This window comes from Condylura cristata, unplaced genomic scaffold, assembly GCF_000260355.1.
Source record: "Condylura cristata isolate star-nosed mole 26May11 unplaced genomic scaffold, ConCri1.0 scaffold00025, whole genome shotgun sequence".
Classification (NCBI taxonomy): Eukaryota; Metazoa; Chordata; class Mammalia; order Eulipotyphla; family Talpidae; genus Condylura; species Condylura cristata.
The window spans coordinates 6257761-6282993 of record NW_004567126.1 but is presented as its reverse complement, the minus strand read 5'-3'; the positions used below and the strand labels follow the sequence as shown (position 1 = coordinate 6282993).

Below are 25233 nucleotides of genomic sequence, written 5' to 3'. Positions count from 1 at the left end.
CGGCCGGGCCGCGAGCACGCCCTCTGCTGGCGGGACCCGGCGTTTTGCGTCGGGACACAGGTGTTAACGGAGATAAGTTATCCCTAATGAACTTGCTACAACTACAGCTGTCTTCTCTAAGAACTGGTACGTAGAAGGCACCCAGGAAGTGTTTGTTAGATGAATTGAGTCAATGCACAAGTGTTAGCTAGTAATAGTTCTGCTGAAGAGTGCCTGGCACAGAGAGAATCTGTAAAAGCTAATTCAGGCGATGAATATGCAACTTGGTTTCCTGAAGGCATTTTATCCTCAAAGATCCTAACCCGTAAGCCCCCAATAAAAAGGGGGCGAGAGTAAGACGGTACATTAAATTATAACCAACTTTATGTATCCTGAAAACAAATATGCGAAAACTGAAATATATATAATGATGGAATGAATGAATGGGTGGCCCTAAAGAATGCAATTAATTACTTAAAACCTGCGCATTTAAGAGCATGTGGTAGGGAGGGGACTCCTATCATAATCGCCCTCATTCCTGTGTCACACACCGAGCCTCGTGGCTACTGGGGATAATTCGACTTGGAACATCCCACAATTTAACAAGACAGTCCCTTCCAGCAATCTGGTCCTCGTGGCATTGCCGTTGCCAGTCTTCCCTGATTGAGCTTTCCCTCCCGTGGAGCCCACCACTTCCAGATTACTACCACCTGCTCCTATTTTCTCCTTCAAGCAATTTAGATTCTGTGGCCCAGCATTATAAAAATGTTTAGGTATTTTAAATGATTAAATACTTCGTTAATTAAAACACAAGCAAGCACACAGCACAAAATTCAGAAGGTGCTGAAAGGAACACAGTAAAAAGTAAGCCCCCCCCCCCTTCCTGGGGGATTCAGTAACGTTCTCTATGGAAATTTCATTAATAGTCAGGTTAGAGAACTTAGGGGCAAGTGATGTTTACAATTCGACTCTATTAAAAATAAGATGGATTGGTGGTTGCATACAGAGCTTGAGGAAATATACTAAAATGTCACTGACAGGACAGAGGTGGTGGATATTTTCATGTTCCCTGTAAACCTTTCTGCCTGTCTATATGCTTGGAACCTTTCATAATTAAATGTTGAGGAATTAAAGAAAAATGCAACTACATGCACAGTCCGCAGGGAACCCATTCTTCCTTCTCAAATAAGACCACAGTTGTTAAGTTCCTTGTTTCAGTCTTTTAGACATGTCTTTGCTGACATGTATTTGCTCTAATGCCCAAGTCAACGTTTCTTCTTCACGCACTAAATACATCCTCCAGGAGCTAGAAACTCCCTGGTGAAAAGATAAGACAAATCAGAGGTTTTCATTCAGAGCCTTTTCATTTTGCAAGTTGGTGTGCTCTAGGTCGCTTTCCGGCTTGCAGCGGCCTGGAAGGGGCGTGTTTAAAACTTTATCTCCCTCTAGTGGCACCTCCGAACTACAATGACAGGAGCTGCTCTCTGGGACTTTTTGGCTTCAAGGGGACTCAAAGACCCTGAAGAAACATACTCACACACCCCTTTCATTATCTGTAATTAGAAAAATAATTCAATAACAGAAGAAAACAGATTTATCTTGCCTAATTACTGCTAAGTAGAAAAAACAAAAATTAGCATCTTTTGGCCAATTAGAACATGTCTGTCTGTCTTTCTTCATACAGAAATGGGGTACAGGCCAGAGATGTGGGGGATGAGAGGATTAACCAGAGACAAAGTGGGGAGCAGAACAAGGAGACTGACAAAGTGCACTGCAGAGGGGAGCAGTGGTTGGGGCAGGAGAGGTCTGTAGCGCCATGTGGGTCACCTCCAGAGCTGGGGATCAAACACTTGCTGCAGTAGCTGCCATAGCTTCATAGTGCTGTGCTTTAACCCACTGCGCCACCAGGGAGGGCCCCAATTAAAACACTTATATCTCATACTATTATTACCGGGAGACTTTTAATTAGAATTTTATTTCTAAATTCTAAAATCATACTTTTTTATTATTATTTAAAAGTTATTGGGCCCTCCCTGGTGGTGCAGTGGATTAAAGCACAGCACTAAGAAGCTAAAGCCACTTTTCGCATGAGTTCGATCCCCGCCTTCCCCGGGAGGTGACCACATGGTGCAGCAGACCTCTCCTGACCCGCCCGATGCACCCCACAGAAGTGTACTTAATCAGTCGGCCTGTTCTGCACCGCATTCTATCTCTGGTGATTCCTCTCGGCACCCCTGCTTCTCTGGCCTGTACCCCAGTTCTGTATTTTTTTTAAAAAGTTCTCTTAGGGGCCCTCCCTGGTGGCACAGCGGGTTAAAGCACAGCACTAAGAAGCTTAAGCCAATTCTGCATGAGTTCGATCCCCGCCTGCCCTGGAGGAGATCCACATGGCAAGGCAGACCTCTCCTGACCCACCCACTGCTCCTCTCAGCAGTGTACTTCGTTGATCTGCCTGTTCTGCTCCCGACTCTGTTCCTGGTGAATCCTCTCATGCTCCGCATCTCTGGCCTGTACCCCAGTTCTGTATGAGTAAATAAATAAAATCTTTAAAAAAAAAAGTTCTCTTAGAATTGAGGTTTTACAAGATAAGAATGGACTATGAAAATAATATTTGATACTAGAATTTAGACTTCACTTTCTATATGAACTCAGTTTCTTAAGTCTGAAGTAAGTTAGCAGTATTTTTGCTGTGTCAAAACAAACCAGCAGTTACAATAAAAATCACGGGTCTTGTATTTTTGCTAAGTAAATTCCTTACTATTTATAAAATTAAAACATATCCAGGCCTTATCAGTCTAACAATGACTTCATACAATGAAGCAGTGAAATTGCAACCAATATTAATAGCTACTTTCTTCCCCTTCACTTTTTGTTGCATTTTATTTTGTTCGTCTTCCAGGTATGCTTCAAAATACTCAGAATCACTCTACATATGTTCTTCAGCTATCTACCTAAATGCATTAGTGATTTCAGAGGATATAATTAGAAATGCTGATTAAAAAGCAGTTGAAAAAATATATAAGGGAGGAAAACAGGGCTTAGAATATTTATATTATGATATGAGTATATTGGAGAATAATTTCAAAAGGGGATCAAGTGTTGAATTTTTCTAACTAAAATTTGCACACTCAGGTGGGGTGGCTGAGCATCTCTTTAACTCTTGCCCCTTAGAAGAGACTACGATCTACCCCACAGGATCTATACAGTGATCCACTCCAACAAGCAGGAACCATCCTGTTACACCTCCCTTCAAGATGACTTCCCCAAATTAATTTGTGTTTTCAAAACAATTCTGATAAAATAGTTGCATGATCCCTTTTTACTGAAACTTGACAAACCAATTTTACTTTGTATTTGGGGGAAACATGGAGCACAGCAAAGAACAATTAAAAAAAAAAAGTTTGCCACCTGTTTAGCAACCCATATTACATTTTTTTAAGACCACTGCTTTTTTTAAAAAAAATTATTTATGCATACATAACTGAGGTACGGGGCAGCAAGAGGATTCACCAGAGACAGAGTGGAGAGTAGAACTGGCAGATCTATGAAGTACACTGCTGAGGGGAGCAGCTGGTTAGACAGGAGAGGGCTGCCATGCCATGTGGTCACCTCCAGGCTGGGGATGGAACTCGCACTGAAGTGGCTGCGGCTAGCTTACAGTGCTGTGCTTTAACCAGCTGCACCACCAGGGTTTTTTAATGCTGGCTTTCTTTTGTTCTTACAAGGGCTTTGTTATAAAAATGTTCACCAAGTAGTGAAGATAGTACAGTGAAACTCCATGGGCCTGTTTTAGACTCCTGCTGATCCTGAAACAATTTACCATAAACATGACGACTAAACACTATAAATGTATTTCCCTCACAATTCCAGAGGTCAGACGTCCACAGTCAAGGTGTTGGCAGCACTAAATTCCTTCTGAAGTTTTCAGGAAAGAATTGCTTGCATTTGCTTTTCATCATCTAGTGAATGCTTTCCGAGGCATCTGTTCATTATGGGAGTAGCACTCTGATACAAGTTTTGGTTGATCTGTCACTCAAAGCCTAGACCAAAGTCACAGGTAAAATACCCTGGAGCAAATGTAAGGCTCTATTCAGAATCTCCTTTGGGAAGTGTCCTGGTTCTCAATATCATCCCCATCACACACATGAAATGACTGAGCCTTTTGAAGTGTTCGTGTTTCCAGGGGCCCAAACCTCAGAACAACCCAGGTGATAGCCTTAGATGCCCTTAGATGCACACAGTCCTAAAGAAGTGCGTCAGGGTGAGAGGAGACTGTGAGTCCAGGGACATGGTGCAGGCCAGAGGGTGGAGCAAGGGTCCTTTTTTTTTTTTAGATTTATTTATTCGTGCATACAGAACTGGGGTACAGGCCAGAGGTGCAGGGACAGTGAGAGGATTCACCAGAGACAGAGTAGGGATCAGGACAGGCCAACTGACGAAGAACACTGCTGAGGGAGCAGCGGGAGGGTCAGGAGAGGTCTGCCACGCCATGTGGATCACCACTAGGGCGTGTTCGAACTCATGCTGAAGTGGCTTTAGCTTCTTAGTGTTGTGCTCTAACCTGCTGCACCACCAGGGAGGGCCCGCGAGGGTCCTTTTAGACTGTCCAGACTGCTCATTGCAGAGATCCTCTGTGGGGTTTTGGTTGAAGGGAGTCCATTTGACCCTTGAAAAACACAAGTCTGAAGTGTGCAGGTCCACTCATATAGGCAGATTTTACTCATAAAGATAGTTGAACCTCCATCTCCGTGGGTTCCTCATGCCTCATTCCACATGAATTCAGGCATGGGGAAGTCAGGGACATGGAGCATCTTCAAGGGGAATAGCATCTAGGCTCTTTGAAATCTGAAGGGAGTAGTGGGGTGAGGGGAGCAAGTGTCAGTACCCCTGCTCCCCCACACTGTTCAAGACTCAACCACATTTACAAACTTTGAAGCCATTCACACATTTAAGTCTTTGCCACTGAGGGAGAACCAGGTGCTCATCAGCATCACCATTCCAAACATCTATCAGTGGAATTCTTTTGATAACATTGGTGGCAAAAATGTGATCTGAACTAAGGATCGGTTATTTATAAACTTTGTTTTGTTTAAAGTAAATATTCTTTTTTTTTTAACTTTTGTGCATTACAGAGGTACAAGGGGTGAAAGGATTCACGAGAGACAGAGTGGGGAGCAGAACAGGCAGATGAACTGAAGAAATATACTGCTGAGGGGAGCAGTGGGGGAGACAGGAAAGGTCTGTTGCACCATGTGGGTCAGCTCCCTGGCTAGGGATCAGACTCAGGCCATTGCAGTGATAGTGCTGAGACTTAACCCCTAGGCCACAAGGGAGGCCCTAGTGTTAATATTCTTACACTTTCTTGCATAAATACACTCTCTAATGATGGGGTTCTGCCCCACAGTCCACCAGGCTATCATGTGATGTGGGATTTCATATCACCCATTCTTACTTGCATTTTGTTAGAATTGCAAGATAGAATTGCAGTTAGTGGCTTCTGTTTCAAAAGCACCATTAAAGATGGAGACTAACCAATCTTCTGAAAATCATAGTTCTTTTTTTTAATTATTCAAAATCAATTAACACTAATAACAAATGTCAAAGAAATTATACCATATATTTCTTCCACTGGTAGTCATTCTGGAAAACAAGAAAAGCTAAGAGATCATAGCAGCAAAGTTTGTTTCTACATGGAATGTGTAAATTAAAACCAAGTATATGAAACCCACCGGAAATAGCATTAATTCAACATAATGAGTAGTCACTAACTAATATAGAGAAGGCAATATTTTCGGCACTCTTAAAAATATATGACAACAAATATACCTAAACAGATAACAAGTAACATTAATTTTTAAAATATCTTTTTTTCCCTATTCATGTCTTTATAGCATGAGTAAGTGTAGAAAATGAAGTAGACTGTGTAATGATTCATACAGACTGTCACAGCTCTTCACTCAAATGTCTACTGGCATCAGTTAGGAAGGCTATAGGAATACCAAGCAATGGTATATTTATGTTCAGAAGAGTTTTTGTTTGTTTGTTTTCAGTTTTTAAGATCAGATGAAGAGCTGTCGCTCAGGAAAGTTTAGTGAAAATGTTGGGAATTAGGAAGACTCTGAAACAGCTAGGGCTAAAAAGGCCATTTTATCAACTTTGGAATTTCCAAGAGTTAGTTTGTGGTGAGAATATATTCAAATATTTCAAACCACCAAGTATCTATCTTTAAGGCTTTAGAGCCTTTCTATTTTTTTTTTCCTTACAGATTACATGCTTCCTTTGCATTCTGACAATCTTTCCAGGCCATTATTGAGGATCAAGTTAGCTTGTGAAATGGAGTCTTTGAAATCCTGCTCACCATGTCAGACCTAAGGAAATTACTGAAATCTAGAACACTCTTTCAAAACCCTGGAAGCTTGGATTAACTCAACTGAGGACAATGTAAAATCTGACAAAGGCACTATTCTCATGACCTTTTTAAACAGATAGATTCAGCTTTGGGATGATGGAGGTTGCAGAAAAAGACTAGTTAACAGTTAAAACAAGTAAGAATCACAGAATACTTTGAGACTTTGGAAACTCGTATTTCCAGGCTCAAGCAATCTATTTGCTACTGTTCAAGACCACATTTCAGAGCACTCTGACCATTAGCCACCTTGACCTAAGCATGCAGATCTATTAAGAAAATAGGTCAGCTATTATATATATAGTGTGTGGCTGGAGATATCTGGTTAAGGTTTTACAGCCATCATGTCCTACATGCACCTGCAAAGGTAAACAAATCAAGATAAGCAATTTTTGTCGGACAACTGGATAATCTTTCACTTTTTTTTTTAAAGCCTACAAGAACTGGGGTGTAGGCCAGAAGTTGGGGGTGGTGGTGAGAGGATTCACCAGAGACAGAGTAGGGGACAGAACAGACAGATCTACTGAAATACTGAAGGGAGCAGCAGGTGAGAAAGGAGAGATATCTCTGGCAATATGGGTCAGCTCCTTGGCTGGGGAGCCAACTCAGAGCTCCCACAGAAGTGGCTGGCATAGCTTGATAGCTCTGAGACTTTAACCCCTGCACCACCAGGGAGGACCCTGCTTTTCATTCTTTTTATCACATTTATTAAACATTATTAGCAATTAGGTACATCATTATATTTAAAACTTTTAATGAGGTTTAAGTTCAAATTGAATATACTTTAAGTGATGTCATTTCAATATAAAATTAAGCATATCTTATTTCTAAGAAACAAACTATTTTGCCTGGAGCACATATTTTTACTATTTTGGCATTATTATCCATATTCTCTATAGATCTATTAAGAAAATAGGTCAGCTATTATATATATATAGTGTGTGGCTAGAGCTATCTGGTTAAGGTTTTACAGACATTTGGCATTCTTGTGTAAGAGTTCAGGTATTCAGGTACCTGTAGTATTGTTCATTTTAATATTGTTTTGCCACACATAACTACAATATCAAAATGATTTCACCCAATTTTATATTGTATTTTATGACTTCACACTTCCTCTTTCACTACACACACACACACACACACCCACACACACACACACACACACACAGTCTCTGCCCTTCATGTGGTAATGGAAGGAATGCTAACCAAAGTATAAGAACCAGACTTCTAGGTTAGCTTCTTCCTCTGTGACCTTGGTTAATATCAACTTTTGGGAAACTATCCCCTCTTCCTACGTTTCTTCTAGTTCCTTATCTGTTCTAAATCTTGGAACATATCAGAACTTTTACCCCGAATATTAATTCTACCCCAATGTTAGTATTATAAAGGGTGTCCCCTGAAAGTTAAATCACATTTTACATTTTAGCTGTTTCAGTTTACCAGTAGGCACAGGTGACTACACTTCTGTTTTTGTTTTTTTTGTTTTTTGTTTTTTTTTTTAGGTGACTACACTTTTAAACAGTGATTAACTACTCAGTGTGTTTAGGTTTGTAACATTTTGGACTGATGGAATATTATTCTATAAAATTTAAATTATAGCAGTAAAAATAGGCAACTTCACATTTTGGAGGACAGGTATTTTCTTATCTGGTCAATTATAGTTTGAACTCACTCAACTAAAATTTTGACAATATAAATATTCAATAATGTTATAGTGCTATTATAATTTATATTTGCCTCTCCAGAAGCACGATTAAAAATACTTACAGAAACCTACAAAATGCGCAAGTATTTAAACATTAAGACTTAAAAGGTACACAAAAGCCACATATAAACATGACTTTTGCTTGAACTCAGTCTCCTGAGAATGTCCTCCCTCTCTCTTCTACTTTGGAGCAGCTGTTTCCAGGTGAGGGAACAGAGGTTATGCATCAAACTGAGAACTTCCTCAGGTCCATGCATCTCCTTTTGCTCCCTCTCTATGAGAATGAAAGGAAAAAGGAAAGAAGATGAACGACGAACAAAGGAAATTCTCATCTATTGCAATTATAATAGTATGCCCAAGAACAGCTGGTATCAAACTCACACTTGCATAATGTTTTTCCTATGTACAAAGCTTTTTATGTGATTCATTTGATTGTCAAAATGATTCCATAAAATACAATTGTACTGGTGAGAGAAGGGAAGCCTGGATATGTTTATGTCATAACTTTCCAGTGTGTGAATCATGGTATTGCAAAGAGGAGTGTGGTTTTCTGATTTTCTCATTAAATATTGTCTCTACTATACCACTTCGATTTTGCAAAGATATGAAGCAACTTAGTTATACAGTAAAAATGTTTTGATTCCAAAAAGGCAGCTGCTTTTGGTGTCATGTGATAAAAAATGGTTTCCAAAACAGAATAGAAAAGTACATTGTAAAATACTTCACATTATAATCAATGTCCCTTACAAGAGGGGAATTCAATCTATGAATTAAAAGTTAGGAAACAAATCATCTTAGAGCTTTAACTCATTATACTACTTTTACTTCTACAGATGAGGTGGAAAATGTAACTGGAATGCTAAGTATATCAAACATCCAACCGATTTCCCTTGCCCAGAAAAATCTCTTCTACTATTGAAAATGGGAAAGTTTGAAAATTTACTTGGACAAAAAGCTACTACTAAAAAAAAAAAATTCTGTTTTTCCCTACATTGATAGTTTAGACAATAATTCAAGGTAAATTGCATTAACTCTCTGAAAATGTCAGTATATAAATACATTTGTTTTTCTTGTTTCAGTAAGATAGTACACTACAAAGTCAAAACTTTTTGCTGATAGTGCACCTTCTTTTTAATTTTTATAAATATTTGTGATAAAATATTTTGCTTTGATCCTTAGATATCTTTTATAAAACAAAATTCTCAAGAGCAAGAAATCAGAGAACAAAAATGAGCATAAAATTGATTTTTCTTGTGTTTAGGCAAAATTAAGAGAGGAATAAATACTTCAGGGAATGGCTAAAAACATGGTCTTTAAACAAGGAACCACGATGTCAGTCCCAGTTGACATCTCTGAGATTTGTTGACTTTGTAAGTGAACAATACACTTTTAAGTCCACCTCACTATTCAATATTCATAAATTCACTCAAGAGACTGTATTTTCTTATAAAAATCTTTTCAAGCTGAACAGAAGTGCACAAAAAATCCATTCCAAACCTGTCAAGGAAAGTGAGTAACACTGACATATTTGGACATTAAGGTCAGCCTGTTGCTAAAAAATGAAAACGGGTAATTCTGCAGCTACCCCAGTTTCAAGGAAAAGTTGTCTGTTTTGCCAGAGAATTTCATGAGCTACCACAAATGGTAGTGGAACAAATCAGCACAACGCCCTGAATCAAACACCTGAACAAAGGAGTGTTCTCGGGTGCTTAGCCTTCTCTGGGTGCTTTCAGTGCAAGGTTGCTGAGAATGGGCATTTCTCCAGGAATGAAAGCCCTTTCTCTGCTCCCCTTAGCCCTCTGGCCTGAGGGAAGTCAGCACAAGCACTCTTTTCTGGGCTTCACAGCTTCCTCAGAGGAATGCACCGTGTTAGGAACAAACCCACTTTTAACCCCTTCCCAACCATCCTGAATACAAATCTCTCCCCTCTTAATCAGTTCATAAATCTCTCTTGTCAAGATGGTGAAGGATTCCTCAACATTTGTGGCATCTTTTGCTGAGGTTTCTATATACCTCATACCACAGTCTGCAGACAGTATTTCAGCTTCTTCCCTTGTGACTTGACGTTGTGAAGCTAGATCACATTTATGTCCCACCAGCAGAAACACTATCCGAAATGGCTGCACGTGCAGTTTTGCTTCTTCTAGCCAATCTTTCACGTGTTCAAAAGACCGGCGGTTAGTAATATCAAATACTAAAAATCCACCAACCGAATTGCGGTAGTAAGATCGAGTTATTGACCTGAAAGAGAAATAGAGAAAGAGTCATAAAGGGACAAGCTGGTCTTTTACCCCTCTAACAAACAATAGCACCAAGATAAAATCTGGAAACCTTGATGAGATTTCATTAGAAGTTGTGAGTCAGGGGCCCTCACTGGTGGCGCAAAATGGGTAAAGCACAGCACTGCCTATCAGCTGTGTAGGAGTGTGATCCCTGGCCAGGGAGGTGACCCACATGGCATGGCAGACTTTTCCTGTCTCACTTGCTACTCTCCTCAGCAGTGTATTTCACTCCATCCATCTGCCTTTTCTGCTTCTCACTCTCTGGTGAATCCTCTCATCCCCCCCACCTCTAGCCTGTACTTCAGTTCTGTATGCAGAAATAAACACATCATTAAAAAAAAGAGTGGTTCCGCCCTCTCTGGCGGCACAGCGGGTTAAAACACTGCACTAAGAAGCTGAAACCACTTCCGCATGAGTTAGATTCCCGCCTGCCCCGGATGTGACCACATGGTGTGGCAGACCTCTCCTGACCGGCCTTCTGGCACTGTTTTAGGATTATTTGTTTTTAAGTGTTTAATAGCATAATTATTACATCACTGTGGTTAAAACTAGACAGAGAGATGGCCCTCCCTGGTGGCGCAGTGGGTTAAAGCACAACACTGCAAGCTAGCGGCAGCCGCTTCAGTGCTGGTTGGATCCCTGGCCCCAGAGGTGACCCACATGGCACAGCAGACCTCTCTTGTCTCTCCCGCTGCTCCCCTCAGCAGTGTACTTCCTCGATCTGCCTGTTCTGCTCCCCACTCTGTCTCTGGTGAATCCTCTCACCCTCCACACCTCTGACCTGTACCACAGTTCTGTATGCATAAATAAATAAATCTCAAAAAAAAAAAAAGACACAGAGAAAGGTTTGGTGAGGGCAGAGTTTGAGATGGAGGGAAGGATGAAGATGGGAGACTAAGTGAAGGATGTCAGTCTGGTCTCATCTATATTATGGGTGAATTGAGTTATGAGACTACCATCTGGGAAGACCTGTAAAGGGGATATGTGCCCCAATACCCAGTGTGATGGTGAGGGTGATTTAGGAATGGATCAGCACCAAAAGCTTTTTTTTTTTTTAAATGTAGAAGTATTTTAATGTGAATTTTTTTTTTACAACAGTTTATTTTTACATCATTTTGTACATTTTTTTGCATCTCAATTGTAATCCCCACGGGTTTCCCATCACCAAGTCACCCGTGTGCCATCACCATAATCCCAGCACCAAAAGCTTTTAGCAACCTCTTTGCCCTTTCCAAGCAGAAGAGCTAATTTTGATTATAAAAAAAATGGCTGTTTCTACAATCTTATTGTCAAAGTCTCCTCTCAGATGTGTCCTCCATTTTTTGCCTCTACTGAAAAGAGCTGGTTTCTGGGGACACACTTTCCCCAGCGGTGGCCTCATGTCACCCAGAGCAGGAGGAGGTACTTTCTGCTTCCCCAGTTCTCTTACATAAAATTATTCTCTCCCAAGCCCTTCTGTAAACATCCCTCCAGCTTCTTTGAGTTTATGCCATCTGGTTCTCATCTGTTGTCATCTGCCAGCTGCTGGGTCATCTCCCATGTCCTGCGGCCGAAGCACTCAGCTTTGCTTTTCTGTCATTTGCTTGCACTGATTGAAGCATCCATTTGGCTATGTGGTGTGATGTCACCTGTTCTTGACATCACCATCTCTAACAAACTGGCTCCTCCACTCTGCCTTTCTCATCATCCACTTCCTTTTCATCATAAGAAATATTTATTACTTCCAAAACTGCAAATTTGCAGTCCATGATTTGACAAAAATCTTACTGTTTACAGCACATTTTCACTGTGATAATTCCTTAGTTCCATTAAGATTTGTCTCCTGGGTTTTCCCTGGTGGCGCAAGGGGTTAAAGCACTGCATTAGGAAGTTCTCTGAAGTCACTGCAGCATGAGTTCGATCCCCAGCCAGGGTGCTGACCCACATGGCCTGGCAGACCTCTCCTGACCCACCGACAGCTCCCCTCAGCAGTGTACTTCAATGATCTGCCTGTTCTGCTCCCCACTCTGTCTCTGGTGAATCCTCTCACCCACCACACCTCTGGCCTGTACCCCAGTTCTGTAAGCATAAATAAATAAATCTCTAAACAAAAAAAAGATTTGTCTCTTGACCAACTCCGTCAATTTCCATCCATTATAACCCCCCTGGCTTTACCTCCCTCCATATCTTAATTCTATGAGACATCATTATAATTGTCCTCTTGGAAATATCTGAACCCTTAGCCCTTCTCCTTGTGCCATATTCCAGTCCTACCTCTGAACTGTCAGCATGCAGCTATGTGTTCCTGGGAAAAATTATTCAACCAGGCAGGCTGGTGTCACTATGAATTCATTATCACTGGTTCCAAGTGGGGACTTGAACTGTTGATATCAGGAGAAACTTTCCTCAGGTTTAGGCTTCTATTATAGGGCATAAATGGAATTTCCATTCAACCTTCCTCTTTCCACAAAAGAGAGCTGAAGGTACCGTTCCTTCTACTTTGCTAGATTCTTCCACAGAAGGAAGTGTGGCTGATTTGTCTGGCTACAGTGCTTCTCAGGCTGGTGGGCCCAATAATCAATGCAATAGAGTAGTTACCCGCAAGCATTTTTACCCCAGTTTGGACCTCAAGCAAAGAGGTTATAGCAGAGGCGGTGGGATTGAGTGGGCTGAACAGATTTTCTCTTACCTGGACTGTTATTGCCAATTTTCAGCAGCTAGGGGACTGCTGACTTCGTGGCTAGGGGACTCTACTCTAGGGGAACCATTCTGCTATGTTCTTCCCCATAATAGGCATTACTGTGGACTTAGGCCATTTTAGCATTCACCATCCAGAAACTTCTGGAATGTCTTCTGGAGATTCATGATATCACACACTTTGGTGCAATTCACTTAATGAAGGAAGAGTTGAAGACATGAGTTCTGCCATGGGATTCCCTGGTTCATTATGTCGTGGTCACCCACAGACATCTGGCCCTAGATTGTGGGGGTAGCGTACAAGGCTCCTTTCAAGGTAGACAAGAGCAGGACAACACTGGACAAACTGTGATGGGGTTACTAAGCTTCACATACCCACACCCAGGAAATGACACCTGGTATGATTTTGGCATGGTCCTTTGGGATATATAATGTATGTTCTGAGCTACTGAGGAACAGAGTTGACAGTGTTTTTCCCCATTAACAGAAACTATGAGATGGGAACAAAAGTGGGGTGAAAATTGTGCCTCTCACAATTCCACTTTTGTTGCTTTTAATCCCCATGACTCTATCCTCTGCTGATGGAAAGATTTTAGCATCTAAAGGAGAAATGCTTTCCCCTAGAGAGTTCCGTGGTGCAGCTACTGACAATAGCTGAGACTGCAGGCAAAAAGGGGACAACTGCAAAGTGGGGGTCACACTGGCTCCTGTGGTTCTTGCTGCTCTGAACTCCTGAGGTCTTTTGTTTCATACCATACTTGGTCCCTGCAGCTTCCTGACTATTTGACTGTTTCCAGTGTCTTAGACATGTTTCCAGCAACTTTCATTTTTGCTTTGGGTTTTCAAGTTGGCTTTGTTGTTGGCAACCAAAGACCTCCTTGGTAGTGTTTGCATATATTTTGTGAATGATTTAGGCAAAACTAATCACAAATATTTCATAACATAACTTTATGAAGCCAAAATTCATTGTTTTTTTTTTTTAATGGTGCTAAAAACAAGAGGTCAACACTCTTAACAAATCTCTTAGGTGTATAGTATTGTGTAAGTATAAAGTTGTAAGCAGATTGCTAGGATTCCATCTTATGTAACTGAAATTCCATACATAATCAACAGCAACTCCTCACCTCCTTCTCCTTCCAGCCTCTGGCAGCCATGACTTTCTTCTATTCTACTTTTCTTCTGAGTTCAGCCTCTCTAAGCACTGTACCTAAGTAGCATGAAGATTTGTCCTGTGACTGGCTTATCCCATTAGCATAATATTCTCAAAATTCAGCCATGTTGTGGCCTATAACAGGCGTTTCTTCTTTCTTAGGGCCATATAGTTGTACTTATTTAACATATTTTCTTTATCCACCATCTGTAAAGTTTATCCTCGTATGTATATGTACACACACACACACACACACACACAGAGGAACTGGGGTTAAGCCAGAGGCACAGGCTATGAGAGGCTTCACCAGAGACACAGTGGGGAGCAGAACAAGCAGGTCTACTGAAATCCATTGCTGAGGGGAGCAGAGAGTGAGGCAGGAGAAGTGTGCTGTGCCATGTGGGTCAGCTGCCTGGCTGGGGATGGAACTCAGGCCACAGTGGTGACAGTGCTGAGACTTAATCCCAAGCCACCAGGAAGGCCCCCATATGTATATTTGTTTCAGAATAGAAAAGAAAAATGAAGGCTTTCCCTATATGAACAGTTTTAACTTTCCTTTTTAATTTTTTTCCCTGAAATAATATGAGAGCACTGTAGTTTTCCTTACACTTAAAACAAGTTACTTAATATATGGACATTGCAATTAAGTGCCAATGACATGCCTCAGGAATTTTGGAATCTTTTTGACACAAGATGACGTGATTACTAAGGTTCCAGCGCATGCGAATGGAATCTCAAATTAAACAGTTACCTAGCTTCCTGGGAAATACTGAAAACAAGATGCTATTGTCACATGTAGCCCAAAGTCCAGAGATTCTGGAATGTTCACAGATTTATTCTAGATAGGCACTTGTATACAAAATTTTCTCTGAGAGGCAAGATCTTTGTACTTGTTATTATGAACTTGGCATGTGCTCAGGCCTCCTAAAAAAAACAGCAGCGTTGGCCCTCCCTGGTGGCGCAGCGGGTTAAAGCACAGCACTAAGAAGCTTAAGCCACTTCCGCATGAGTTCGATCCCCGCCTGCCCCGAGGAGATCCACATGGTGTGGCAAACCTCTCCTGACCCGCCCACTGCTCCCCTCAGCAGTGTACTTTTTCGATCTGCCTGTTCTGCTCCCCGCTCTGTCTCTGGTGAATCCTCTCACCCTCCGTATCTCTGGCCTGTACCCCAGTTCTATATGAATAAATAAATAAATCTTTAAAAAAAAAAAAAACAAAAAAACACCAGCATACAGAGCACTTGGGGATTTATTTAGGTAGAAGAGACCAGATGCTCCGCCCCGGAAGTGCCCTTCTTGCAGCTTTTGCCAATGGAACAATAGGCATTGAAAGGACAGAAGGACAAGGCTGTTTGCGGGCAGCAGGCAGCTTCTGAATACATTAGCCTTGGAAAGCCTCTTTTCACCAGGACACTGCATTCCGCTGCCCTTCCGGAGAGGCACTCATGAATCACTTACCTGCTTCACTTGTAAGCCAAACCCTCAGGACTGCTTTCAAGAAATGGAAACACAAGTCTCCCCTCCTTTCATCACTGACAGGAACACAACTGTCCCTGCTCTGGCCTAAGATCTGGAACTTGAGACATCTCTCTCTGTACACAAACACTAAAATTCTTTTTTGAATATGAAACCTTGCTATCTGTGAGGACATGGATGGGATTGGAGGGGAAATGTTCAGAGAAATTAGTGCAGAGAAAGATACATACTGGATGATTTCACACATGTGGAGTATAAAGAAAACAAAGTAAAGTTACAAACAAAACTTAAGAGATCTGACTGTAGAACTGAGGGTGGGGGGTGGTGGCCAAAGAGGGAAGGGGCTTGGGAGGACTAGTGGGCCTTTGGTGGTGGGTGTGGTATGGTTAACATACATGTGAAGAATGTGTGAACCTACACCCCCAAAATACACATAGTGGTAAACCAGTGTTACCTTAATAAAAAAATGTTTAAGATATTGTTAAAAAGTTACAAGCTTTCTGTCAAACATCAAGTCCATGGTTGTAGAGGCTACAGAACTACAGAGAAGATCTTTTGGGCCATATTCTCACTAATATGTAAATCAATTCCCTATGGGCACCTTTCTAGTTTTTAAAAATATCTATTTAGGCCCTCCCTGGTGGCGCAGCGGGTTAAAGCACAGCACTGAGAATCTAAAGCCACTTCCTCATGAGTTCGATTCCCGCCTGCCCCGGAGGTGACCACATGGCGTGGCAGACCTCTCCTGACCCGCCCGCTGCTCCCCTCAGCAGTGTACTTCATCGATCTGCCTGTTCTGCTCCCCGCTCTGTCTCTGGTGAATTCTCTCACCCTCCGCATCTCTGGCCTGTACCCCAGTTTCTGTACAAATAAATAAATAAATCTTTAAAAAATATATCTATTTATTCATTAATTTTTGCATAGACGAACTGGCACACAGGCCAGAGGTACAAGGGATGGTGAGAGGATTCACCAGAGACCAAGTGGGGAGCAGAACAGGCAGACTGATGAACTACACTGCTGAGGGGAGCAGCAGGCAAGACAGGAGAGGTCTCATGCTGTGCCAAGTGGGGTAGCTCCCTGGCCGGGGATGGAACCCAGGCCACAGTGGTGACAGCACTGAGAACCCACCCCCAGGCCACCAAGAAGAATCTATGGGTACCTTTTTTGACAGATCATCACTTTGTGAGCATGACGCTTTCGCACCACATCCAGGAAGCTCTATTCACCTTTTATACTCAGTTTTTCTCTGCAGTAATGAACCCATGTTGACATTCTGTACAGTTTCCTCAGCATTCTAGCTGGGGAATAGCCTTATTCCCCCCACTTAGAAGACAAGCTCCACAAGACCAAGGACCTTGGTCAGTTTATGGGTGACTGTATCCCTATGAGTCCAACTGATATTTAAAAAGGAGTAAATACACTAAAAAGTTCCTACTCTGTCAGTCTGCATTCAGGCAACACACAATGCTGAGCAATGGGGAGAATAACTGAAATACAAAAAAAGCTTCTCACCCTTCTTTAGGGACAGGAAGAATTTATGAAGCCAAGAGGGGAGAAATGGGCTGAATAACGGCCACACTATAAGCAAATAGATGAAGTCATCCACATTTTCTAAAAGAACTACAGTATTTAAATTGGTAGTAATTCACTTTGTACTCTGCAGGAATGCTGGAAGGCAGAACAAGTAATGTATAAAGATTGAGACTGAAATCATTCATTTGGAAATTAATGAGAAATGTTTCCCATCTTGCTAATTGTCTGCAAGCTGATTTAGAAAGGGTGATTATTTTCTATTTGGCATGTGTGAAACAATAAGAAAGACATATTTTGGTCTCTGCTCCTGATTCCTGGCGCAAAACTCCTAAATCCTTGTAAATTCCTAAGTGATAAGAGCTCTGGGAACATCTCTCGTTCTAACACATCTCCTGTCTCTTACACAAGCTTCCTAAACCCCTTACAAGTTTCTTTTCTTTTTAACTTTTAAAAAGCTTTTACTATATACATATCCATGTGGCAAAATGGTCCTGTGCCAAGGCTTTTTTTTTTACAAAAGATTATGTTTTTGTCATTTCTTTTAACAATTATTCTGTTGAATTCCTAAGATACAAAAGAAGAATATGACAAAAACAAGATAATTGCTTAACAATCCTTACAAATTTCTAAATGGCATAAACAGTCATCTAACGATGTGATTCTGAAATTATTCAGTTTTTATTTTTATGCCATTTGAATAGATTCTATTCTTTCTTTTTCTAAGTTTGTGTTTTTATCAGAGCCACATGTACACTTTCTGTATACATCTTTATCTTTCTCATTTCCCCACCTTGCCAATATCTTTTCCATAATACCTTTAGAAAGATCATTTCTTGCATTAGTGTTACTCTGACTGTATAAATACTTTTCACTGCTGAGTTTACATAGTTTACTTACTTAAACTGTGGCTTCTTTTCCTTACAGTTAACATTTATCTTGCGTGTCAGTCAAGATGTACCAAGTTATGCTGAAGTAACAAAGGATGCATCTCTTGATAGAGGAAAGTAAAAGAATTGGTGCTGTATTTGAAACTACATGTGACTTATGCTCAAATCCACTGGCATGTGACTCAATCACATGATTCAAGGAATAAGAGGAACAGGTGATATATTCCTCCCATGTCCAGAAGAAGCACCTGTTATGACCAAGCATTAAGAGTCACTTTTCATTCTTTTTTTTTTTATATCTCCCACCTCATGCTCAATAGTCAACCCCCAAATTCTTTTTTTTTTTTTTAAGATTTATGCATACAGAACTGGGGTAAAGGCCAGAGGTGCAGGGGTTGTGAGGGGTTCACCACAGGCAGAATGGGGAGCAGAGTAGGCAGATTTAGGAAGTATACTATTGAGGGGAGAAGTGGGCAAGACAGAAGAGGTCTGCTGCACCATGTGAATCGCCTCCAGGGCCAGGGATCGAACTCACACTAGAGCGGCTGCGACTAGCTTGCAGTGCTGCATCCTGCTGCATCCGTTGCTCCATCAGGGAGGGCCCCCAACCCCCAAATTCTGTGCCTCCTTTCAGAAAGTCTCTCCTTGTAAGTTGTTCTATTGATTTCATCTTCCTGAGGACACCTTACCTACAATCATTAGCCCAGCTCCAATCTGGCCTGTTGTCTCTGGTGTCTGTTGCAGAGATTTTATCTTAGGGGCTCCCTTCCTCAACTTCTTAGGCATTTCCTTTGCCTTTCTTTAAAGACAGAGCTCCTGTTCCCCAGATCTCATGTCTTCTAAGTTCTTGTGCGTGCATGTGTTTACATCTTCAAGTAGCTTCCTCCAAAAATTGTATGAAGTGATATTTTGAAATCTTGAGTATTTGATGACTTATCTGGCTTTCACAGTGGAACATCAATTTGGTTGGACACAGAATTCTTTCTGAGTATATCCTAATTGTGGGAGTCTCTTTTATTACCTATGCAATTATGAAATTGCCCATCCAGGCTTAGAAATTTTTTTTTTTTGTCTATTAAGACCATGAACCACAAATAAGGAGAGGGGATCAAACAAGGGTCCTTAAAAGCGAGACCATTAGTTTAAGCATTAAAAAATATCTTTTAAGGTGAAATATAAAATGTTCTTATCACTTGTTTTTTTAAATTAAGAACAGAAGACATAAATTAAGCCCCTTTTAAACATTAACTTCATATGAATAATTCCAGGGCAGAGGAGAAAACAGACTTAAGGGAGCCAGGGGAATAAATAGAGAGAAGCTAAAAGGAAATGAGAGAGCATGGAGACATCTTAAAATAAAAAGGAAGGAAAGGAAAAGAGAGATGGGAGAAAGTTTGAGTAAGGACAGAACAGATGAATAGGATAAAGGGAAAATACAGACATTGAAGGAGGTATAAAGCGTACGGGGAGACAAAAGTACAGAGCAGAAGAGGATCTAGAGGAAAAGACATGAAGAAATGGGGACAGGTGTTGGGAACAGCCCAATACCATACAGGCTTGGGAGCTGGGCATGGAGCCTGGGGTGGGAGGGCCATCCTCACAGCCTGCAGGAACCCTTTGCTAAGTTAATTGCTGTTTAACTAATCTTCACAGGTCCAAACTTGAAATGGTTAGTGTTTCTGTTCTAAAAATATGACTAAGCAACTTGTCAAGGAAGCTTTTCCTAAATTATACTCCAAAAAGAACAGTAATCAGCATAGGTTTTCACAATATAAAAGTGATCCTCAAATGAATTTGGGAAATGCTAGTTTAATCAGAGTTAGCAGATTTCTTTGTGGCAGTAGTTCTTATTCCTATCAGAATTCCTTTGATGGCGCTATCTAAGCCAGTGCTGTATGGAATGCCTGGGTTCCCAGAACTCATCTTCTAGAAGGCATCACAGGGTTAAGTGTTCTGTGGAAGCACTAAGAGGACACCAACCTCTGGTTTCCAAACTAACAGGTGGAATGATCTCATACCAAAGGTCATACAACACGAATCTAAGGCCAAATTAGCCTTGAGGCTTGACATTCCTTACAGCAAGTAGCAGCAAGTAGGTTGATCTTTCTCTCATTTTCCCTACATGTTGCTTTAAATGTTTCTATAGGGGATAGTTAAAAATTTCTACTCTACGTTTGATGCTCCCCATCCCTCCAGCCCTTCCAATAGCTATCCTTATCAAGACTGTGCTCCACTATGTTCTGAATTCCTTGCTGGCTCAGCTTCTACTACGATGATAGAAAGTTAAAAGTGGTGCTTGTTAGTCCCTCCAATGTCTAATCCATCTTCCTTTTTCCTGGGCATGTGATTACCTGGTCTAAGTATGGTCATATGTCTAATTCTCTCCAAGGAACTAAAGGCTTGAGAAAGTTGTACCATATTGGTTGACCTTACTGGCTTCAAAGGAACATTGATTTAGAGCTTTTCTTACCTCTTCCTTATACTGACACATATCATGCCTGCAACCCAGTTTTTTAGTGAATAAAAACAAACAAAACTTCCTTCTACTACAAAGCTATGTAGTTGGAATACACAAATGACTTCCTGTCCAAACTCAGCTTTGTCCACACAGATAGGGCCCATGTCCTGCGGATGGCAGAAAAGTAGAAGGGAAGACATCTGACAGAAGGCAGAGGCCACCCACTAGTGTGGAGTGCTCACTTTGAGATGCTTACACTGGAGTACACTGCTGTCTCTATGAAGGCACTGTAATTCTGAGCCTTTTTAATCTCAGCAATTTACATTTATTCTCACTAAAACAGCTCTGGTAATAAAAATGTTGGGTATATTACAATGAATGCTATGTAGATATATACATTATTTTTCTATACCTTCTTCACTTTAACTTTGTTCCTTTTATATTTGCAAGTAGTTGTTGTCTACCAGACTACCTGGACATTGAAAAACTAAAACTTTGCCTACACATCAATAAAACTGGGGCAGGAGGAAGGGAGGAAATGAAGGCTAATTATGGTCAGAAGTATCAGTTCACTATTTTGTTTTGTAACCTATTTGTTGAAGCTTTCCAGCTAGTGCCTAGAGTAGGGTTCTTTTTGTTAACTTAGATCCAATTTCCAAAAAACCTACAATGTCTTTCACAAATTTCTAGTGGCATGGTCATAACTAATGACAGGGATGTGTCTTCATGAACTGTAGTACCTTTCTTTTTTTTTTTTTTTTAAAGATTTATTTATTTGTGCATACAGAACTGGGGTACAGGCCAGAGACTCAGGGGTGGCGAAAGACTTAACCAGAGACAGAGTGGGGAGCAGAACAGGCAGATCTTTGAAGTACACTGCTGAGGGGAGCAGCGGGCGGGTCAGGAGAGGTCTGCCACGCCATGTGGTCACCTCCAGGGCAGGCGGGAATCGAACTCATGCGGAAGTGGTTTTAGCTTCTTAGTGCAGTGCTTTAACCCGCTGCGCCACCAGGGAGGGCCCGAACTGTAGTACCTTTCTATGAAATAAAATGTGCAAGGCTTTCTATTACTCAAAATAAGTGTTTGGATTATCTTGAAGAAAGATACAGAATGATTTAATGGTAATTATTTTAGATGCAATTTTATGATGAAACACCCAGCTAAATGACAATAGCATTGGAGGTAGCTACTGAAATATGTATGTATTTATGAATATATCTTTGGTAAAGAGCCAAACAAAATAAAGTACCACTGGTTGTCAGTAAACATTCCCTAAATGTTTTTGTTACTGTCTTGTGTTAATAATGTATATAAAAATGAATGACTATTTACCATTTTCTTAAATGCATGAAGAAACAATGATCTACTTAGCAGAAAGGTCTTTAAAATCTAACAAATTAATTATTCTTAATTTTTGTCAATAATGAGGAGTTACCCTTAATGAGAGCATTAGAAACAGTACGATTTTATGTTTCTTGCCGTTGCAATGCAAGGAGTTGCTAGAAACTTAATGCATAAAGAAACTGTTTTCATTCTATTCATTTCAGGGTAGAGCAAGCATTTCTATAAATGCTTTCTCCTGACCATGACATATCTAAAGTGCATCTCTCAGAGCAGAAGGGAAGGAATTTACATTCAGCCTCAGAATAGCAAAAATGTAAGGAATCTTAGAGATCCTAATGGCTCCTTCATTTTATAGATGAGGAGCCAGAAGCTCAAAAAATCTTTTCATTGAAGACTACCTGAAAAGGGAAAAGAACGTATTCAAGGTGTTCTAGGTATTCTGCAATTCAAATCAATAATCACTAACACCTCTCAGAAGGATAGGCCTTATCATCTTTCCACTTTATACACAGGAAAACTAAGCAAGTCAAGCAGCTCACTTACTATCTCTATGAATCAGTGTCACAGCTGGGAATGGAAGCCAAGACTTTAATTCTTGGAACATCCTCACAGTAGTAAGCTGATATCATGAAGAATGGATGCTGGCTGGGGTGTGGGGTAACCATGTGTGGGAAGTCCCTTTCTGGAAAACTGGGTTTTGGAAGCCAAGTACTTGCTGAACACTGTAAAATGCTTGCTTAGATGAGTGCCAATTTATAATGCAATCTTAGAAGCCCTCTCCCCCAAAACTACAGTAAATCAGATTTCTATCCTTCTTCTAAAAAAAAGAGTAGCCTTGAGTCCACAAAATTCAAGTGTGCTTTATATCTGGTTCAGTCTAAACTATCAGAGAATGCATGTAATTGCTATTTACATAACAAGAGTCACCTTTGTAAAATGCTTCAGGATCTCAATGAATTTTTGAGTGAGACAGGTTATTTGGAAATTTACTTTCCTATTAAAAATGAATTTTCTAATCTGTAATCGCCCTCTAAATTTTAGTACCTATTATTAATAAAACACGGGAAAAGTTCCTGACAAATTTTAGTATTTATATTTTTCCACCAACGCAACAATGGTGACAAACGTCTAAAGATAACTCAACCCCAAACAAACAAAACCCCCTTTAGTTGTGCCAGTTATATCTGGTCTTGTACAAGACACCTCTGCAAGGCGCACGGCCCAATATTTCCGAAGACCTCAAAGGGTGCTTGCTGTGAGGTGTTCAAATCATCACCGCATCCATTTCCGTCAGAACGATGCCCGATGAGCTCATGCAGTAAGCACCAGTTGCTTGTGAAGCTAAAAATTGATCTGTCACGTCTGGAAATCCTACCCCGCAACTGTACCTTACAGCATAAGGGGAAGTGACTTGACAAGGGGAGGAAATGAGGAACTTGGAGAAGGGTGGCTGAGTCTCCGTGTGTGCGGGGAGGGGCCTTTAGTTTGGACAGAAGGCAACTGGGGAGTTGAAGAGTTGGGGATCAAATACCCTGAGGGATGGAGAGTTGAGGGGAAGGGTCATATGGTGAGGGTGACCCCAATTCAGGCGGGAAAGGGATGCCAGAAAGGGGGCGCAGGAAGTGGGCGCCAAAGAAAGAAGTGAGATATTGCGGAGGAGGAAGTCGCCCTTGGAAGAGGAGGGGCAAAGGGGATGCGAGAATGGGGTGTTTGCACTTTCGAGAGTGAAGTACCGGAGCCTCTCCTCACCAGCGCGGTGCGGCAGCGCCTGGGGAAGGGGCGCCCGGGCAGGCGTCACGGCCCCTGGGATCCTCGTGCCATGGCCCTACCTGAACCGCTCCTGTCCTGCCGTGTCCCAGAGCTGCAGCTTGATCCTCTTGCCGGGCTCGATTTCCAGCAGGCGGGAAAAGAAGTCCACACCGACGGTGGGGTCGCAAGCAGGGGAGCGTAGCCCCGGAAAGCGGCCCTGGGTGAAGCGGTGCAGGAGGCACGACTTGCCCACGGTGGAGTCCCCGATCACGATGAGGCGGAATTGGTAGATCCAGATGGTCTCCATGGCTCACGCGTCCCGCCGACTCCGGGGGCTGCCCCACCTGCCCTCCCTCCACCAGACAAGTTCGGCGGCGGGAACTGTCCCTTCAGCACCTCCCGGGCGTCCGCCCGGCTTCCAGCATATTCCTGCAGCTGCGGCACCGCCTGGTCCCCGCCTTCACTGGCGGGAGAGGCGGGGCCCGGTCGAGCTAGGGGCGGCGCCTCAGACCACGGGGCGGGGTGCGGGCCGAGGCGCAGGGAGGGGGAATAGGCCGTGAACTCCCGCCCCGACCACCACAAATCTCTCTTCCCCGAAACTCACTGGGTGCCCAGGAGAACGTAGGCGTGGCGAGAAGATGTGACAGCAAAAGCAACCAATGAAAATGAAGCAAGGGTTCAACTCGGGAGAGTCAGCCAATGGAAAGTGAGAATCATTTATTTTACCCACGACTGGTCGGGCTTTGATTTTGAAGTCGCGGAGGCGATTGATGCTCTCTGAGTCGGTAGGTTTGAACTGCTCCGCGACCACCGGAGTCCCAGATTTCTGAATATTCCACTTGGCGGTTTCTTGCTCCCTAGCTTTCCTGAGTGCTACACCAAGGCGTTCTTAGGTGAAGTTGTTGAGAGCAGGGTCCAAATACATCTGCCGAGCAAGTTCTGGATGCTTTTAACGAGGGCTTTGGGCATGACTCATCTCTTTGCTGCTTTCAGTATACCGCAGAAGAGAGAGAAACATGCCAAGTAACGTCTCCATGCTCTCTAGGGTCCTCCAGCCCGGGAAGGGTAGGAGGGAAAAAAGTGAAATGCTGAGAGGCTCATAAAAGCTCCCATTCTTCTAAGTCAGAAAAATCCACTCTAAGTCAGAAAAATCCTCAAGTGGACTCGAGCTGGCCACGACCCTGAATTCTGGTGACTTATTACTTTTTCCATATTGGATCATGGGTTCAAGATTTATCTTTTACAGCTTAAATAATTTTAAAGTTATTTTTGCAAAATAGGATTTTCAACAATTTTGTTTTCATGCCGACATCCGACTTATACTATCTATATTCATCTTCACCTTCAAGAAGGTCTTTGACCCTCTGTCACCCAACGTTTTTGGATTTGCTCCCAACAGATAATCTTTATTTCCTAGCATTTACATCCTAAATCTCGACTTCTCCTAAGGTGTCTACTCCTCAGGCTATAAGATGCTCAAGAATCAGCACTTCAAAAACGAAACAAGGCATTTCTACTATGCCTCCCCTTTAGATTTTTGCTTTTTCTATTTTTCTCCTTTTCAAACATCAGGAAAAACCATCTG

At 41.8% G+C, this 25233-nt stretch overlaps 1 protein-coding gene across 1 annotated transcript; it reads right to left on the bottom strand.

Annotated features, from left to right (window-relative positions):
• Nucleotides 1–7867: 7867 nt before the first annotated feature.
• On the bottom strand, nucleotides 7868–24111 carry RAB39A (RAB39A, member RAS oncogene family). The gene is made up of 2 exons (XM_004689074.2): nucleotides 23729–24111; nucleotides 7868–10331 (listed from the first exon to the last, which is right to left on the bottom strand). Exons 1-2 carry the CDS (start codon nucleotides 23953–23955, stop codon nucleotides 9905–9907), a joined length of 654 nt encoding a protein of 217 aa, XP_004689131.1. The 5' UTR covers nucleotides 23956–24111; the 3' UTR covers nucleotides 7868–9904.
• Nucleotides 24112–25233: the final 1122 nt, after the last annotated feature.

Bases quoted from the DNA above. Each gene is read 5' to 3' on its own strand.
- RAB39A (XM_004689074.2), bottom strand. From the start codon at position 23,955: ATGGAGACCATCTGGATCTACCAATTCCGCCTCATCGTGATCGGGGAC. The intron at 10,332-23,728 runs GTAGGGCCATGG...TTTCTCTTTCAG, and splicing joins GCAGGACAGGAGCGGTTCAG to GTCAATAACTCGATCTTACT.